The following is a 19,325-nucleotide window of genomic DNA, read 5'->3' on the forward strand; positions in this document are numbered from 1 at the left end:
GATGAGCATCCATTCCACTTTTTAGCTATCACAAAAAATATTACTATAAATTTTTGGAATATAGACTAGGGATGGGGAACCTTCGTCCTTATGTGGACTTTTAGGTCTTTCAGTGCAGCCTTTTGACTGAGTCCAAGTTTTACAGAATAAATCCTTTTATTAAGGGGCTTTCTTCAGTGAAGTTTGGATTCAGTCAAAGGGCTGCACTTGAGGACCTAGAGGGCCACATGTTACTCGAGGCCACAGGTTCCCTACCCCTGATCTAGATTTTTTTCTTATTGATGGCTTCATTGGGATATTAGCTCAATAATGAGTTTCACGTTCAAAGATTTTGGATAATTTAGTCATTTTATTTGCATACTTCCAAATTGCTTTCAAGGTGGTTGTATCATATTACTGCTCCACCAACAATGTATTATTAGTGTGCCTATCTTTCTACAGTCCCACCAACATTGAATGTCGAAATTTTTTCTCAATTTTGCCCATTTGCAGCGTGTGAGGTGAAACCTCAAGGTTGTTTTGATTTGCATTTTTCTTATTATTAGTGATTTGGAGCATTTTTTATGTAGTTGTGAATACTTTACAGTTCTTTGAGATCTGTTTGTTTATATCCTTTGACATTTATCTATGGGGAATGGCTATTAGTCTTATATATATTTATTGTTTATGTATCTTGGATAGCAAACCTTCATCAGAAATTTGATATGAAGATTTCCCCCTCCCCCCCATTTGACTACTCCCCTTGTCCTACATGCATTAATGTTGTATGTGCAGAGAACCTTTTCAGTTTCAAGTAAAAGATGTTAATCTGTTTTATCTTTGTAATTGCCTGTATATATTGTTTTGTTAAAAATACATCTCCTACCCATAGTTGTGGGATGTTATATGATCTGTTTCTCCTCTAATTTTTTTTTTTGTAGAATGATCTTTAATATTCAAATTATGTGTCCATTTAGACTGTATTGTAGAGTGTGGTGTAAGGTATTGATCAAAGTCTACTTTCTGCCAGGCCCTGTAGGTTTCTTTTCTTTTCTTTTTCTTTTTTTTGCCTTTTTGGTGAGGCAGTTGGGGTTAAGTGATTTGCCCAGGGTCACACAGCTAGTAAGTGTCATGTGTCTGAGGTCAGATTTGAACTCAGGTCCTCCTGACTCCAAGGCTGGAGCTCTATCCACTGTACCACCTAGCTGCTCCTCCTCTGCAGTTTTTAATCAAATAGGGAGTTTTCCTTAGATTTTTCCATGTTATTAGCTTGGTTATTGAGTTCTGTTGTTTCTGAATATCCTGTGTCTAGTCTGTTCCTGTTGATCTGTCTCTCTGTTCTTTAACCAATACCAGATAGTTTGGATGACTGCTGCTTTATGATATAGTTTGAGGTTGGGAAGTACTATTTCTCCTTCATCTTATATCTATGATTTCCTTTCATATTCTACATCTTTTGTTTTTACAAATGAATTTTATTATTATTTTTGTCAAGTTCTATAAAGTATTCCTTTGGCAATTTGATTGGTATATAATTAAAAGTGTAAATTATTCTTGGCAGTATTGTCATTTTTACTATATTGGCCCAGTCTAGCCAGAACATGAAATATTCCTTGAGCTGTTTGGGTTGGTTTTTTATTTCTTCCAGGGGTACTACTTTGTAATCAAATCTATACAGGTTTTTTGTATGCTTTGGGAGATTGATCCCCAGATGTTTACGTATTTTGTAGATTTTTGCTTTTTGGTGAGGTAATCTGGTTAAGTGACTTGCCCCGGGGTCAAACAGCTAGTAAGTGTCAAGTGTCTGAGGTTGGATTTGAACTCCCATCTTCAAGGCCGTAGCTCTATCCACTGCACCACCTAGCTGCCTCCATTTTGTAGTTATTTGGAATGTAATTTCTCTTTCTATTATTACTTCTTGTGTTTTAGGGTTTTCCAAATAAACTCTTATATCATCATTAAAAAGAAATATTTTTATCCCTTTACCTATCTTTATGTCTTTAATTTCTTTTGTTTATTGCTGTTGCTAGTATTTCCAGAATTTTGTAAAAAAAAAAATGGTGGGGAGAGTGGTCATCCTTCTTTCACTGTCCTATTTATTGGAAAAAGTTCTAGTGTATCCAATTGCATCTGATTCTTTTTTATATTAAAAACGAGTGCTTTTTGGCTATACTTTAGAGGGGTTTTTTTTAAAGCATAAATGAATGTTGTGTACTTTGTCAAAGCCTTTTTCTATACCTGTTGAGATAATGTGCTTTTGGATGTTTTAGTCTTTAATATGATTAATTATGTTGATTATTTGCCTGGTATTGAACCATACTTGCCTCTTTGGTAAAAATCTCACTTGGTCACAATAAATAATTTCTTGGAGAAATCCCTGTAGGTTAACAGGATTTTGTTTAAAAGTTTTGATTCAATGATTTTAATTAACATGCTTATGGTTTTCTTTCTGTGTTTTACCTTTCCCTGGTTTTGGTATTAGGGTGATATTTGCCTCATAAAAGGATTCTGGTAGGGTCCTTTCTCAATTTTTTGAATGTCCATCTTTTTTCCTGTATGATTAAGCTCAGATTTGCAGAATAGATCACCTTGGGCTGCATCCTGAGGCCCATTGCTCCTTAGAACACATTATTCCATTCTCTCCTATGTTTTCTAGTTGTTGCAGGATAATCTTACGTGATTTGAACGTCCTTTCCTTTGTATTTGAAGGTCTTTTCTCCTGATAGCTTACAAAACTTGTTTCTGAGTGGCATTGTTAAATTATAACCACTGTGTATTGGAGTTTGCCAGCCTTGAGTTTTTTCTGGAGGTGATCTATGAATTCTTTCAATTAGAACTGTTTTGTTTTTTTTTTTGTTGGGTAGTGGGGATTAAGTGACTTGCCCAGGGTCACACAGCTATGTGACCTGTTATGTGTGTGAGGCCAGATTTGAAGTCAGGTCTTCTGAACCCAGGGCCGGTGTTCTATCCACTGTGCCATCTAGCTGTCCCCTAGAACTTACTTTTTTATGTTCAGGAGTTCTAGTTAGCTCATATTATTTTCTTCATTATGGTGTTAAAGTTTTTTTGTCCTGTTGTGTTCTTCTGAGAGACCTATGATCCTTAGGTTTTCTTTATGCATCCTATTCTACTTACCCAGTGAGCATATTTTATTTCAATAATAATCTTTTTTTTGCTTCTTTTCTTCTAGGTTATCATTCTATATATTTGCATTCCCAGTCTGTTCTCTTTTGTTTCTTTGATGAGGCTTGTGCTAGCAGATTCCAGTTTTTCTGTTTTGCCCATTATATTTTTGCTGTGTAGGATAAAAATTCTTCTCTCCTTGGTGTGTTGTGGTTCCATGTTATCATCAAATTCCACAAGAGCCTCTATTTCATCAAATTCATCTATCATTTCCTTTGTTTTACAGTATTCTGCATTCATAGATGTCTGAATTTGTTTACACTATCTGGAGGTCCAGTGTTTATTTTGGTTGTTGCTCTTCCTGTTTTATCTGTTCATATTCAAAATCCTTCAATAGATCTTTGGTAATCTAAGTCTTCTTTTCCTCTTTATTTTCCCTATCACTCATTTTTTTATGACTCTCCTCTGATTGTGGTTTCCTTGAAGATTGGATCTGAAAGTATCTCAGCCTTTTCCCTTGCTGGGCAATTTGAGGTTCACCAATCTAGGTCTCTGCCACAGCTGACTTTTGGGTAAGAATTGGCCCCAGCTGGATGCAGTACTCTTTCCCTCAGTCTTGGTAGATTGCTGTACAGTTCACCTTTTTCCCCTTCAAGCACATGGTGTCCTGTCTTGGTGACCTTTTTCACTCCCTGTATTCCTCAGTTTTCTGTTTCAGCACCAACAGTTCAGAGCTTTGCAGCACTAATTCACTGGGGTTGCAGTCCCTGGAAGGTTTTTGCTTCTTGATAGGATGTGGCCAAGCTGGCTGTTTTGGCCTGAGCAAACTTCTGTAACATCTAGAGCCAGGGTGCTGGACAGAAGTACTGGGGACTGGGGCATAGGGGTTGGTTTTATTGTAACCGTCTAGCATGTCTTGGGTCTGCTAGTGCAGCCTTGCTTGTGGTAGTGTAGAAGGTGAAAGAGATTGAGTTCAGCTTCAGTAAGCATAATTTCAAGGTTTTTTTTAGCCTCATTTTGGATTTTGGGTGACCTAAACTGTGGAGACAACTGAAATTGTTTTATCTTTGCTGTATAATTTCTATGAGGCAATAGAAATCAGAGGAAATGTCTTTTTCCTTCAACTTGTTGCTTGTGTGACCCAGAAGTCAACCCATAGTATTTTCTCATTGTATTAGGAGTTTTTGTCTGCTTATTTTCTCAGTTTCTTTACTTTTTAAAAATTACTGTTTTCTTCACTTATGGTTCTTCATTTGTGTACTTACCCTTTTTGAGGGCAAACTTGATTCTGGCTGCTGGAACTGTTGCTGTGTGGAGTCTTTCAAAGGGATGTCTACAGATAAGGGGGTTGGTGAGTGGTAGTAAACTCTACCATATGGAGCATGTCTTGTAGTAGCCACATGGAGCCCTGTGCATAAATTCCTTAGCAAGGGGATTGGGATAGAAGTAGAAAGCAAACAAGCCAATAGCAACCCAGCCCAGTATGTTTAACTTTTTTTTGTATTTTTTTTTCCCTTTTTAGGCAGTTGGGGTTAAATGACTTGCCCAGGGTCACACAGCCAGTTAAATGTCAAGTGTTTGGTCTGAGGCCGTATTTGAACTCATGTCCTCCTGACTTCAGGGCCAGTGTTCTATCCACTGTGCCATCTAGGTGCCCCCCAGTATGTTTAACTCTTAACCCTTAGTGTAGAACCTTGAGTTGAGGGTGGCAAGGAGGGAACAGATAGCAGTTGTATAGATCCTCTGGGGCATCATGTGGCCTGGGAAAGGAGTGGAACAAGGACTCAAAATTAAGGCCCTTCCTTTTTTGGGGTAGAGGAGGGAGATGGGATTTGGTGGATAATATAAGGAGGAATTTTAGGAATTTCTTTCTATTTCTCCTGTTTCAGTTATTGAAATTTCATTTGATTTATTATGTCTTACCATTTTTGAAGTTCTAGTAGAGGATGTTTGTTTTGGCTAAAACTTTTTACTTTACTAGTTTCCTGAAAGCCCACCGTTATTTTTTTCTCAAAAAAATTTTAGGCTTACAACCTTTTTTCAGCTTGACCAACTTCTAGAAAATCTGTGGTATTTGATAATCTGTGGTGTTATTGACTCTTGTCTATAGCCTGTTAGTCTTCTGCTAAGAGCTTTCCTCTGGTATACTTGATGTTGGCTGGACACTAGTGGAGCATTGTCCATGGGTTATTTCTCTTCTTGGTATGTGCCTGACATCTTTTTTTTTTTTATCATCCATTTCTACAGTATTCTTTTCAGTGTTTCTCTTATGCATTTCTTTGCTTGTGATGTGTTATAGCTTGCTTACACAATATTTCTGTTGCTTTTGAAGTAACTTTGAAGTTTTAATGTTTCAGAAACTGTAGTGCTCTCGAACTTGCGGCTGTATAGTATTACTGGATTATTATTGGTGTTAAAAAAGATGGCTTTTGGTCTGAAAGAAGATTGTAGGGGAATCATTAGAAGTAATATGTAATATCCCAAATACAATGTAGATCACTCAGTTCTGGACCCAGCTTATTTAAGTCTGTATGAAATCTTTCTAAGGCATTTACCATTTTATTTATTTTCCATTTAGCAGAATATCATAATTTGGACATTATTGGTATTATTCATCTACTTGGCTTTTTTGTGCGTGTGTGTGTTTTTTCTTTTTTTTTTTTAAGGCAATTTGGGGTTAAGTGACTTGCCCAGGGTCACACAGCTAATACGTGTCAAGTGTTTGGTCTGAGGCTGGATTTATACTTGGCTTTTTTGATGGATTTGTGTTAGGCCAGACTCTGAGTGATTGTAGAGTTTATTTAAGAGGTTCTTCTTATGCATAGTGTCATCCACAAACCAGATCATCTGAAGGATCTCATCATCTCTACGAAATGTGTGCCTAAATAGACTTTGTACAGATGTAATTAGTGACAGTGTTACACACTTTTGTCAAGGATATGTCTACTTGTTTTCTTCCTCACTCTATATGTTTAGAAAGGAGAACCATCAAACATTTACTTTTGTTTCACTTTTCAAGGACTTTTGTGAGATTTCACCATGTGTAGGGATCACACCTTTTTGGAGGAGAGGCTTTAAGGAAGTACTTTATAGAATTATGTTTTTTGTAGTCAACAAACAATAAGCACAATAGACTCTCTTATTAACATCTTTTAGTCAGTTGTGTAAGTGTAGAAATGTAGTCTGCTTAGTGAAAGTCTACCTTTTCAGGGGCAGCTAGGTGGGATAGATCACTGGCCCTGGAGTCAGGAGGATCTGAGTTCAAATGTGACCTCAGACACATAATAGTCACTAGCTGTGTGACTCTGGGCAAGTCACTTAACCCCAATTTCCTCACCAAAAAAAAAAAAAGAAAAGAAAAGAAAAAAGGAAAGTCTGCCTTTCCTCAAGGAGGACCTTAATGCATGTGTAGATGATTCTTACAGACACTTTCTGGAGATAAGAAATTATGCATATGGCTTGCAGTAATATAGCAGTGAGGTCTGAGATTTTTTCCATAAATTTTTTTAAAGATGTTCTGCTATCTTCAAGATAATTTGAAAACCAATTCTTCAACAAGCTAAAATTTATTGACTTAAGAAAGTACTTTTGTGTGTACATCATCTAGTCTACAGGTTCTTAAGTGTTTTTGTGTCATGGACCTTATTTGTCAGTTTGGAGACTGTGGACCTCTTCTCAAAATAATTTGTTTAAATGCATAAAATAAAATACATAGAATTACAAAGGGAACCGATTATATTGAAATAGTTATCAAAATATTAAAACAAATTTGTGAATCGAAGATTAAGAACTTCTGGTTTAGTCTGATTAGTTTTCCCATCTTTTTCTTCTACTTCTTTCTCATCTATTACAGTATGGATGTTAAGAGACCAAATGTGGTGGTTTCATTGTCATTGATGGTAAAAAAGAGTTAGCTATTAAAACATTCACGGGTGTGTGTGTGTGTGTGTGTACATGTACACTGGTATATATATGTATTCTCTTTGTAGTTTCATCTTTAAATTCCCTTGAGATGACTTATTTGCATTTTCCATCAAGGTTTCTTAAAGCTTGTTTTTCTCTCAACTTCCTCTTTTTCTTGAATAGGAGGGATTTTAGTTGAGATTTCAAGGAAGCCAAGAGGCAGAGATGAGGATGGACTGGATACCAAGCATAGGGGATAGTGAGTGAGATGTCTTGTGTGAGTAATAAGTAGCCCAGTGTCAATTGATCATCTAGTAAGTACATGGGGATGGTGCCAATGGAGTGTGATGTTAGAAGATTGAAAGGTAGGAAGGGTCCAGGTTATGAAGGCCTTTAAAAACCAAATATTTGATCCTGGAAGGAATAGAGAGAAACTGGAGTTTATTAAACAGAGACATGATTGATATGATCTGTGGTATTTTCAAGTTGAAGTTCATTATTTTATCACAATTTGTTCAACCTTCATTAAATGCCTCATTGTGGCATGCAGGCAACTGTTCCCAAAACAATACCAGTGAAACTGAAACTTTGTCAGGTTCTCTAGCATTCTGGAAAAGGTGTCATATATAGGCTTGTTGTCTGCAGGTCTAAGATTAAGGCCCATGTCTCTGGCCTTGCTTCAACCTAGGCCAGGTTTTATAATTTAGTTATCCATCAGGTTAGATGCCTTGGGCTACAGAGCAATTTGCCTATCAGTTTGCATGTCACTTGAGGTTTGGCCACCAGGACATTTTTTTGGTCACAAGAACTCCTTAAACTGTTTATAAGGCAGTGGGGCTGTGATCTTCCTTGATTGAAGGTATATGCTCTCAGTACTAAAATCACTGATCCTTGAAATATTTAAGTAATTGATATGCTATGTGCACGATAGGACCATTTGTTACAAATTGGCTTAAATTTGTTTGCTCAACCATATCATTATTCAGATGATCATCATCAGCACTGTCTTCAACTTCATAGGACAATTTAACATGTTTGAAGTTTAAAGAACTTAAACTAGTGGACACTTGAGAACTTAAACATCAAAATGAGTGTTTCCCTTTCAATGTAGTCACCATTTATTTTTTTTCTGACTTAATTTATTTTGATTTATCAACAATCACTTCCATAAGTGTTTTGAGTTTTAAATTTTTCTCCCCCTCCCTTTCCAAGACAGAGCACAATCTGATATAGGCTATACATTTACATTCCTATTAAAAATATTTCTATATTAGTGATGTTGTAAGGAATGATTAGAACCAATAGGAGAAACCACCAGAAAGAGGAAATAAAACAAAACAGAAGGAAAAAAAAAACAATAGTATACTTCAATCTGCATTCAAACTCCGTAGTTCTTTCTTGGGATATGGATAGCATTTTCGATTGTGAGACCTTTGGAAATGTCTTAGATCCTTGCATTGCTGAGAAGGGCTAAGTCTACAAACATTAGTCACCACACAACGTGGCTGTTACTGTGTACAGTGTTCTCCTGGTTCTGCTCGCTTCACTGAGCATCAAACCATACAAGTCTTTCCAGGTTTTTCTGAAGTCTGTCTGTTAATCATTTCTTATAGCACAATAGTATTCCGTTACATTCATATACCACAACTTGTTCAGCCACTCCCCAATTCATGGGCATTCCCTCAATTTCTAATTCTTTGCTACCACAAAAAAAGCTGCGATAAATATTTTTGTACATGTGGGTCCTTTTCCCATCTGTATGATCTCTTTGGGATATCTGTATGATCTCTTTTAGGATAGCCCTAGAATTCTAGTGCTATTGCTGGGTCAAAGAGTATGCATATTTTTATAGCCCTTTGGGCATAGTTCCACTGACAATGCATTAGTGTTCCAATTTTCCCACATCTTTTCCAACATGAAAAAGCATTTATTAAGTCCTTACTATTTACCAGCACTGTGTTAAACACTGTGTAATCAAGCAAGGAAGAGAGTCCTAAGCCGTCTAGTAGCTTACATTCTAATGGCTAGAGGACAATAGTAACAGAGCTAGGAAGCATGTGTGTGGGAGGAGCATGCATGGTAATAGGTATGAAAAAGGCTGGAAAGTGATATGAAGGCCTGGTGTGAGGTATAAAGTCACTTGAGTCCAGTGCCCCAGGGCCACAGAGTCTAGGGTTCTAATAGAAGGAGGACAGAGAAAATGCCTGGAGTGCATGTGCCATGATGGAGAAATGGCTAGTAATTCTACTTGTCTCTTCCAGGATGTTGTCATTATTGGAACTCTTTTTGTAATTGCCTTCAGAACTTATGGCATAGTTTTTTTGAATATATCGAATCAAAGCAGATTATTTTTACTTTGGATGTGGCCTTGATTTTTGATAATAGGTAAAATAATTCCATAGCTAGATTTGATTGAATAAGGTGGATGAGCTAGGTAGTAACATTTTTGGTCAAAAGTTGTTAGACATTAAAAACAATATGAACTGGAATGTTGTTTTATTGAAGAGACTGTTGAGTCCTGTGTTTTATGGGACATTTCAAACAGTTCAGAATTTCTTAATTTCAGACTTGATAGTTTAAACAAAATAAATTCTGTCAACTTATGAACAATCAGTATCACAGAAAGGTGACATTGTATTGTATTTTGACATATACAGTCTCTTGGGTCCGAGGGGGATAACAGCATATTGAAGTTTTTGTGTCATAGTTTGTTTCTGGGTCACATCAGAAATGACATTTCCTAACTTGTTACTGTTTTCTTCTGAATTGTGTTAATTTTGTCTTGCTGCCTTTGAAAGATAACAAACCTTTAAGTCTAGTCTGTCTTTGAAGTTTCTGTTCTTCATTGAAAATTTTTGTTATAAACTTCTCATGTTCTGTCCAAGTTTTTGTCTCAGAGCAGATTTTTCAAATTTAATTTGTTTTCATATTATCTATTTGAATTAGATCTTTGACTAGTCATGAACATTTTCAAATGTTCTAAGATAGAGGACCGTTTTGTATATCATCATAAATACATCTACAATAGAGATATTCCATGTGGATATATTTAGATCTACAAGGGAATTTAGAGATCATTTTTAGTCCAAATCCCATGTTTTAGAGATGAACAAAGAGGTCCAAAGAATGTAAGTGACTTTTGCAAAATCATGTAGGCAAATAAATAGTATAGTTTGGCTTTGAACTTAATGTCTTCAGACTTCAAACCCCATATTCCTTTTGTTGGACTTCTCTTTTGTTGCTAGTCAGAGATTCTTGAGCTAAAAATTACTGATCCCTGTAAGCTTCTTTTGGCACCCTGTAGGCTTTCTTTGCAGGTGTTTCCTGTTAAGTACAATTTGGTATTTAAATAATTGTCACTCTTTTTTGCTGACTTGAAGTAATAATGCAAACCTTGTTTATTACATAAATATTACATATTACCTCTAGTTTATTGACATAAGGTTGACTGTCTTTCAGAGAAAGGCTACTTCAAATGTTAATCATTGCTGAATGCTTAATTCTGAAGGCCGTGTAAGACCAGTCTCATAACTTAATAGTCACCAAGATACACAAAGCATAGATTTCTCATGTTATTATTTTACAAAAGCTCAATTTGCATAATAAGTAAGAATGCTTTTATAAATAAATTGAGGTCAAGTAATTATAGTAGTTGTTCAATCCTCTTCTTCTATGAATTTAAATTTATCATTTACTATATATAACTGGCTTGTTTTCCCTTTTTGCTAGGCACTTGGGATTTCATCTGGGGAGAAGTTTGTTATTACAACAACAAATAGAAAAGAAATTACTGTTGATAACTTCAGTAAGTAATGTTCATAAGTTCTTTATGCTTCTACATTTAGCATGTTAAAATACATAAAAGGCAATAAAATTATACAATACATAGTGATAAATATATAGTGGTTGGGCTTTTGTGATGTAAATACTGCCCTTGTCTCCAGATTTTACTTTATCCCATGTTTTTGTCATGGTTTTAAAAAGCTAGAATTTAAAAATTAATATAATTCATTTTGGCACCAAAGTTGTAAGACCCTAGCATGTATCACAGTAGGTAGTTGTATTCATTGAATGAATAAAAGAATTTAAAACTTAACTTTTGTTTTTCATAGATAATTAAATTGTGGCATAAAAGTATATTCTGATTATATGCTAAAGTCTTTTTCTGTGTGTTGCTTTTTAAGAGATATTTCGTAGTTGTTGAAAAGTGTTAGAAAGTTCAATTTTAACAAAGTTTTTCTAAATGCTAGCTATGCATTTCAGGTTTTTCTTCTTGCTTATAGATGAAAATGTTCAAGACGGGGTCACTCTGTACTTACTTCAGTCAGTCAATCAGTTACTGCTTTCCGCAACAAAGGAACGAATTGACTTCTTACCACACTATGACACATTGGTTAAAAGTGGCATGTATGAATATTATGCCAGTGAAGGACAAAATCCCTTACGTAAGTATTCCAGTTCAGTCCTCATAGGATTCTTTTTGGTTATTTCTACATTTCTTTTTCCCACAAGTCTCAGTTCACACCTGTTGCCATACCTTCAGTTTCTACAAATTACCTTTCCATCTAATTTTATTTAAAAAATTAATGTACTCAAGTGTATTATGATTTACATTTGAATTATCTTAAAGAATTTAAACAGAAGACAATTATTATTTCTGTCTTCTTATAACTTACCTAATTCATTTCTGTATTGTGCATATATTTCTTCATATCCCTACAACATTTTGTCATCATGATTATTCTTTCATTGCTTTATGCTTCTTAGTATTCCTATTTTCATAATTTTAATTGAATTATAATGTTCATTTTATTAATCATTTATTCAGCTATTCAGCAGTTTGAAGACAGGCATAATGTCCTTTCTATGCCCCCTCTTTAAAAATCTAATTTTATTTTTATTCTAAAGTTAAACACAAAATGAAAATGAGCGTTTCCGTTTATGTTATAGAACAAAAGGAGAGGTTTGCATGTGAAATCACAAATTTGTGCTATTTAGAACTTGCTTTTCTTTCTAAATATAATAAATTCAGCATGTAACTTTTGTAGCTTCTCTTGCACATTTGTGATTCTTCTAAAATAGCTCTTCTCTAGGCTAAATATCATTCCTAGTTCCTTCAGTTGTTCTTTATATGGCATGAATTTAAGACCCTTTACTTCGCTATCCTTACAGCCCCATGCTGGGTTTTCTCTAGCTTATCAAACACAGCACTCCAGACGTGATCTGACCAGGTTCTGGTTCCTGGAAGCTGTGCTTCTTAGCATAGTGAAGATTATATCAACTTTATTAATTGCCATATCATTGTTTCACTCATATTGAGCTTGTAGTGTGCTAAAATCTTCAGATGCTTTGAGTTTAATTGCTTTTTAGCTATGATCTTTTCCCTCTCCTGTGCTTGTAAAGTTTATTTTTTAAACCCAAGTTAAAGAGTTAACATTTATTCCTATTGACTTTATTCTTAACTTTGTATATTTGTAAAATTAATTTTTGATGTCTTTTGTTTTTATACCATTTGTATTTACTAACGTATCTTTCCTCCTTCTCCTTACCAGAAAGTTACCCCCTGTGCTTATGAGGGGAAAAATAATTTTTGGCAAAATTTACCAACATATTAAAAAAGTCTAGCTTTATTTGCAGTGTTTTACACCTATAGTTCCACATTAATACAAAGAATTGGGTTGAGGTACCTTCTTTGGGACTGTGTTCATTAATTTTGCAGCATTTATTTTCCCTTTTTTTGGGTTTTTTTTTGTTTCCACTTACATTGTTGTCATTGTGTATATTGTTTTCTTGCTTATTTGTTTATTTCCCATCAGTATCTTAGGTTTTTCTTTGCTTCTCCATGCTCGTCTGTTGTTTCTTATGGTACAGTAATGCCCATTACATTTGTGTGCCACAGCTTATTTAGCCATTCCTCAACGTACTAGTTTGTGTACTATTCTTTGCTTCAGCGAAAAATGCTCTTATAAATATTATGGTAAATCAGGCTTTTTTTTTTTTTTGGTCGTTGACCCCTTTCAGGGGCATGTCCCTAGTAGTGGAACTTCTGGGTGAAAGAGTATAGACATTTGATCACTCTCTTTGCTTAATTTCCAACTGCTTTCCAGAATAGTTTTCATCAATACTGTATTAATGTACCAGTCTAACATCTGTGATTCCCATTATTTTTTTCTCCTTTTTTATGTTTTATCTCCTTCGGATCACTTATCTATTGAGAAATGACTTTTGAACTTTGACATGTTTTTTCTTGGATCCTAAACCATTTTTGGAGATAATTGATAACCAATTTTTCTGCCCCCCTTTCTCCCCTTTCATGGAAAGGCTTTTTAACTTAATGTAATTAGAATTATCCATTTTCTCTTGTGATTGTCTAATCCTTGGTTTGGTTATGAATTTACCCCTTGTAACACCAGTGAAAGGTATTTGATATGATTCTCTTCTAAATTTTTAATGGGGTGACATTTAAAAATTGTATGCCCTGCCCCCCTTTTTTTCTTTTTTTTGGTGAAGCAATCAGGGTTAAGTAACTTGCCCAGGGTCACACATCTAGTGTCAAGTGTCTGAAGATGGATTTGAGCTCAGGTCCTCCTGACTACAAGACTGGAACTCTATCTGCTGCACCATCTAGCTGCCCCTAAAATTGTATCTTTTTAAGGGTTTTTTTGGGTGGTATGTGGTGGAAGATGTTGATCTAAACTGAGTATTCTTAACCTTTTGTCTCATGGACTTCTTTGCCAGGCTGGTGGAGAATGCTGTTGTGGAATCGGTGGGAAGTATAGTGATGTAAAAAAAGCATCGATAAAATCTAATCTAATTTAAAAAAAAACATATCTCAAATTTGCAGATGACACAAACATGGGAGTGATAGCTAACATGATGCATTATAGTCTGGATCCTTGTAAATGTGGATGAGTTAGGCCACTAGGATATTAAACTTAAGCAAAGTAAGATGAATTTAATGGGGGTAGATGTAAAGCCTTAGACTTGGGTTAAAAATTTAACTTAACAGATGCTAGATGTGGGGAGATAAGGCTAAATAGTAGTTTCTTTGGACTCTTAAAAAATCTAGTATAAAGGGGTGGTGGTGGGAATAGGAGACACTACAACCACCTACAACCGTTCACCAACCTGTATAATCACAAAGAGTAGCTACAGGGTAGAATGAGCTATGATAGAAGAGATAGCTATAAATTTGTATAAGACAAAAATCTAAGAAAGAAGCCTGCAACTAAAAAGCAAACAGAACCACCAAACCCTTACCCTCAGGGATCTGCTTAGTTGTGAAAAAGGATGCCTTAAGAAAGAAAAAAAAACTCAGGCTGAATTTAAAGTGTTTAAGTATCACCTAGCACATTTGTTGGGGGGGGGGAGTTAATGCACAAGGATATTTTCAGTTAAAACCATGCTTGTTTATTAGCTAGCTATAAATCCTTTTGCTCTGAGAGGTAGGAAGGCCCCAGGAAGTATTATGGTTGAGACCTGTCATTTTATAGATTAAAAACTGACCCTGGGAAAGTTTAGGTGACTTGGATAAGGCCATGTAGAGACAGTATTTATGTTTTGGATTTTTAAATAGTTTATTCAGCCCTCATTGTCCTTTAGATTCCTGTAATTGTGATTCTTTGGAGACTGACATTTCAGAGTCTCTCCAAAGAGATATAGAATGTGTATGGCATGGGTGTAACTAGGCCACTACAACGAGGGGTTGTCCCAGGAAATTGCTTAAAAGATCCCCTAAAAAAGATATCAAGGTCATGTAGCGAGTTTAGTGGGGAAACAGATGGACAACCCAAGTACTTCACTGTTATCCTCTGAATATTAATAGATCTAGAGTAAGGGTATTGATTCTTTGTATGATTTATGAAATGACATGGAGAAGAATTTTTCAGGATGAGAAAGCACAGATGGTTTGTGATTTCTTCGTTTGAAGAGAAAGTCTATTTCATTGAAGAGTGAAGAATTAAAAACATGAAGTATTAAATCTTGTTTGGCTTTAAATTTCAGATCAGTCCTTTAAAAATATTTTTATTGAAATCTTTAGTTTTTACATCACCACATTTCTCAATACTTTCCCTTTCCCCTCTTCCTCCAAGAGCCATTGCTTATGTAAGAAATATATAAGGAATATCTATATCTATAGATATCACATAAAGAATGAAAAAGGAAAAAAGAAACAGTTCATCAGAAGTAACCAACATATCAACCAAGTTGAACATCATAAGTGGTGTTTCATAGCCATTGTCCCTTGTCTTTGCAAAGATGATGATGATTTATTCTCATATCTCTTTGGGGCCAAGTTTGGTTATTATATAATCACACAGCATTCAGTTTCTTCTGTTTATTGTTTTTACATTGTTATGGGCATTGTGTATATGTTTTCTTGGTTTTTCTTTATTTTGCATCAGTTAGTATGAGTTTTCATGCTTCTCTGTCTTCATATTCGTAATTTCTTGGTAATGTATGCCTAAAGAGTCATTATAATCTTTTTTTTAAAAGACATATTGAATAGGGAAGAACTACCTTTGTTTTTTGGCTTTAATGTTTTCAGTCTCTTAGCAGTTTTGTCTACTAGCAATAACTGGGATGTAGATAAAGGTATATATATATTTAAAGATCATGGTGGTGGAGTGGATAGAGCACTGCCCTGGAGTCAGGAGGACCTGAGTTCAAATCTGGCCTCAGACACTTGACACTTCCTAGCTGTTGACCTTGGGCAGCAAGTCACTTAACCCCATTGCCTAGCCAAAAAAAAAAAATCTTATCTCAATGCTCCTGACAATCTGAGTATGTTGAGAAATTTTTGTTTATGGATTAAACTTTTTATTCAAATGGCCAATGTTTTGCTATTATTAGCATGGCTTTCAGTGGTTTTTTAGTGAAAATTGTTTTTAAAGCTTGTGGGAAAATAAGCATTCATGAAAGCTTAATGAACTAAAAAAATTAGCTTTGACCAACCCTTTTCAGAGGATAGAAAGAAATCAAGCGTAAATGGTTTAAAAGTGGAATTGTCCCTTGGCTTTTTAAGATGATTGGAAAAATATAGCTATTGTTCTTCTATCACCAAGTCTGTATTAACAGGTTGTGCTTCTGTATTGGAGAGGAGGAATATACAGTTTAGGTGTGTCACTTCCTTTTTAATTAGGGAGGTGACAGCAAGGAACAGCTGTGCTTACTAAGATGAAAATATCTTGATGTCTTTACCTTGAACTAGGTAAAGCACATTGTTAAACAGGAAGTCAGATATTGTGTTAGTGGTAGTCAAATAAATAGTAATTGAGAATTTGAGGGAAGATAAATGGAGATAACAAGATTTCGGATGCCTTTCTATGTATTAAGCAGCTGCTGTGAGATAATCTTGACAGGGAGCTTCCATAACTAGTAGGATTGTCCTGTTCTAGTCCTGATTGTCATCTTAAGTTAACATTTTATCCTTACCCTAAAGATATTTCATCTTTGCCTCCACACATATTTAGGATTTATCTGTGACCACACACAACAAATATTCATTAAGTACTTACTATGGTCAGGGTTTTGATTTAAATTTTTTGGCTTACATATGTGGAAGGCAAAAATTCTTTTCAGGTTGCACTCTTAACTCCTCTCCAGAAGATTTTGTCTTCTGTGTCATAGAAACCTCTTCACTCTGGAAGTTAATTATACTCTTACCTCTTTGTCAGCTTCTTCTGATTGGGCAGTTCCTCCCAGAACCTTTTTTTTTTTTTTGGCTAGGCAGTGGGGTTAAGTGACTTGCCCGGGGTCACACAGCTAGTAAGTGTTATGTATATGAGGCTGGATTTGAACTCGGGTCCTCCTGAATCCAGGGATGGTCTCTACCCACTGTGCTACCTACCTGGCGCCGCTGTGCCCGCAGGCGTGCCGCGCCCCCCCCATGTAGAGAAATAGCAACATGGTTGTCCTGGGTTCGGGGACAAGATGTTGCTATTTCTCTACATGTTCTACTTTTCACTTATCCCCACAGGACTTTGTCTGCCATGTTCTCTTGTCAAGTTCTTCCCTGCCCCCCCCTTTTTCTGAAGCAGTTGGGGTTAAGTGACTTGCCCAGGGTCACACAGCTATTAAGTATCTGAGGCTTGATTTGAACTCAAGTCCTCCTGACTCTAAATTTAGTGCTCTATGTGCTGCCCCTCCTCTGCCCCTTTGCTGAGTACTTTATCTTCCCTGCTCTTCTCCCCTCATATGTTGTCTTCTTCCATAAGAATGTAATCTCTTTGAGGGCAGAGACTTTCTTTCTGCTTGTATTTGTATTCTTATTGCTTAGCACAGTGTCTGGCATATAGTAAGTACTTAATAAATCCTTGTTGAATCACTGACCAAAATGTATGTATCTATCATATTAGGTATTATAGAGGGCAGGAGGCTGGATCATAGAATCAGACAGTCCTTAGGGACTGTGTAGTTCAGGCTTCTCATTTTACAGATAAGGAATCAAGATCACAGATTGAGTGACTTGCCCAAGATTAAGACAGAGAGAGTAAATGGTAGAGTCTACAGTTTAACACAGGTTTTCTGACTCCAGTGCTGGTATTCTTTGTAGTATACCATGTTTCCTTCATTCCTGTAGAATTCTTTCTATAGTTAGGCACTTAATAATTAATAGTTTATTTTCTGGACCATTGTAATAAAAAAAAATCTTGATTGTCACATGCTGAATTCTTCACTGTGAAGTCAAGACTTTCAGGGTAGAATATCTGATAGGAAGCCTCATTCTTAACACAAAAAGAAAGATTAGGTTTCTTTGCAGCATGGGTTCATGAGGAATTCTATATTCATTTAAATAATCATTGTTCAAGTGTCTGTATTTTTTGTATCAGTTCTTTTCAGTATAATCTGCTTAGAATTTTAAGCTTTTGTTTAGGGGTTGGGGATCGTGCTTGTCTTACTCACTATTATGGCCCTGGCATTGAGGTCCGTCTAAATAAGTGATAGTTATTTTTTGATCATAGTGATGATGCCACCATTGAGAAATTTATGTCTAGGAATCAGTATTACTTTTGAACTGGTTTTAGGGAAAAATGATTTAAGGTACTTCTAGATATTTTTAAGTTTACATTATTGTAATAAGTATTTTTTTCATTGAGTTCAACCTATTCCTAACAATCATGGTACTTAGAAACATAGTACATGGTATTTCTACCTTTTTCATAAGTTTTAGAGGGAGACAATTGAAATTACAGTATTGAATGTGCCCCAAAATTCCTTTTAAAGCTTTAAGGTTAAAAGCTAGAAGTTCTCATTTCTTGTTTTCTGGAGTCATTGGGACGCTTTACTTAAAAACATATTGGAGTTGAAAAGTGGTGTTATAATTGTTTTCTTATTATTTTCTAGCATTTGCCCTCGCAGAATTGATTGATAACTCACTCTCTGCTACTTCACGTAATACTGGTATTCGAAGTATTCACATCAAATTGGTAAGATCATTATTTAGATTTAATTGTATTTGTTTGAGATTTAATTTTGCATGTATTCATAATTCTTTTTGAACATACTTTTTTTTCATAGCTTTTCGATGAATCACAAGGAAAACCTGCAGTTGCAGTTATTGATAATGGAAGAGGAATGACCTCTAAGCAGCTTAACAACTGGGCTGTATATAGGTTGTCCAAGTTTACAAGAAAAGGTGACTTTGAAAGGTTAGCCTTATTCACTATTTTTGTGGGAAATTGTGTTCTTGAAGATAAAACATTGAAGTCATGAATTTAGATATATAAATTAAGTTGTGGAAAATCTCAAGTGTTTTGATACATATGTAGTTATAAATAGAGGGCCTAAATTCAGAAACTGTATGTTTTTATGTAGATATGTTTGATATGAAAATGTTTCCTATTAGAATTTCAGTTTAATGGTAATAAAAATATTTTTAAAATTTCTAATTTTGTTAATACCTGCTATCCCATTGTCTTATAGTATCATGGAATTATAGATTTAGAACTAGAAAGGAGAGGTCATCTACTCCAAGCCCCTCATTTTTCTTTTGAGGAAACTGAGATTAAGTGTCTAAAATGTCACATAGTCCATGTCAGAGTTGGGGTTTTGACTTGGGCCTGCTAGTTACAAATCCACTCTTTCCACTGTACCATAATATGTTTTGAGGGTGAAAAAATGTTGAGGAGAAGGAAGACTGATTCATAATTCTAGAATGGTGGTTGCTTAGTTTTCTTAGGACGTTTTTCACTTGATTCCTTCCTAGATCATTACAAGAAGTCAGATGAAGAACTCTTGGAATCGTACTACATCTGTGTACTTCTTTAATGCCTCTGGTTCACTGCAGTGTGAACTCTTGAAAAAAAAATGTTATTGAA

General features: G+C 35.4%; 1 protein-coding gene across 5 annotated transcripts in view; it reads left to right on the forward strand.

Moving 5' to 3' along the window:
• The window catches only part of SMCHD1 (structural maintenance of chromosomes flexible hinge domain containing 1), a 234,804-nt gene that overhangs the window by 12,180 nt on the left and 203,299 nt on the right, over nt 1–19,325 (forward strand). For all 5 annotated transcript variants that reach the window (XM_078153486.1, XM_020970644.2, XM_020970647.2 and 2 more), the window contains exons 2-5: nt 10,735–10,810; nt 11,289–11,450; nt 18,352–18,434; nt 18,526–18,656. In XM_078153486.1, coding sequence (XP_078009612.1) covers nt 10,735–10,810; nt 11,289–11,450; nt 18,352–18,434; nt 18,526–18,656 — 452 coding nt within the window. The remainder of the gene's footprint in view (nt 1–10,734; nt 10,811–11,288; nt 11,451–18,351; nt 18,435–18,525; nt 18,657–19,325) is intronic.

The sequence above is a fragment of the Phascolarctos cinereus genome, unplaced genomic scaffold (assembly GCF_003287225.1).
Source record: "Phascolarctos cinereus isolate Bilbo 61053 unplaced genomic scaffold, phaCin_HiC Scaffold_4;HRSCAF=312, whole genome shotgun sequence".
Lineage (NCBI taxonomy): Eukaryota > Metazoa > Chordata > Mammalia > Diprotodontia > Phascolarctidae > Phascolarctos > Phascolarctos cinereus.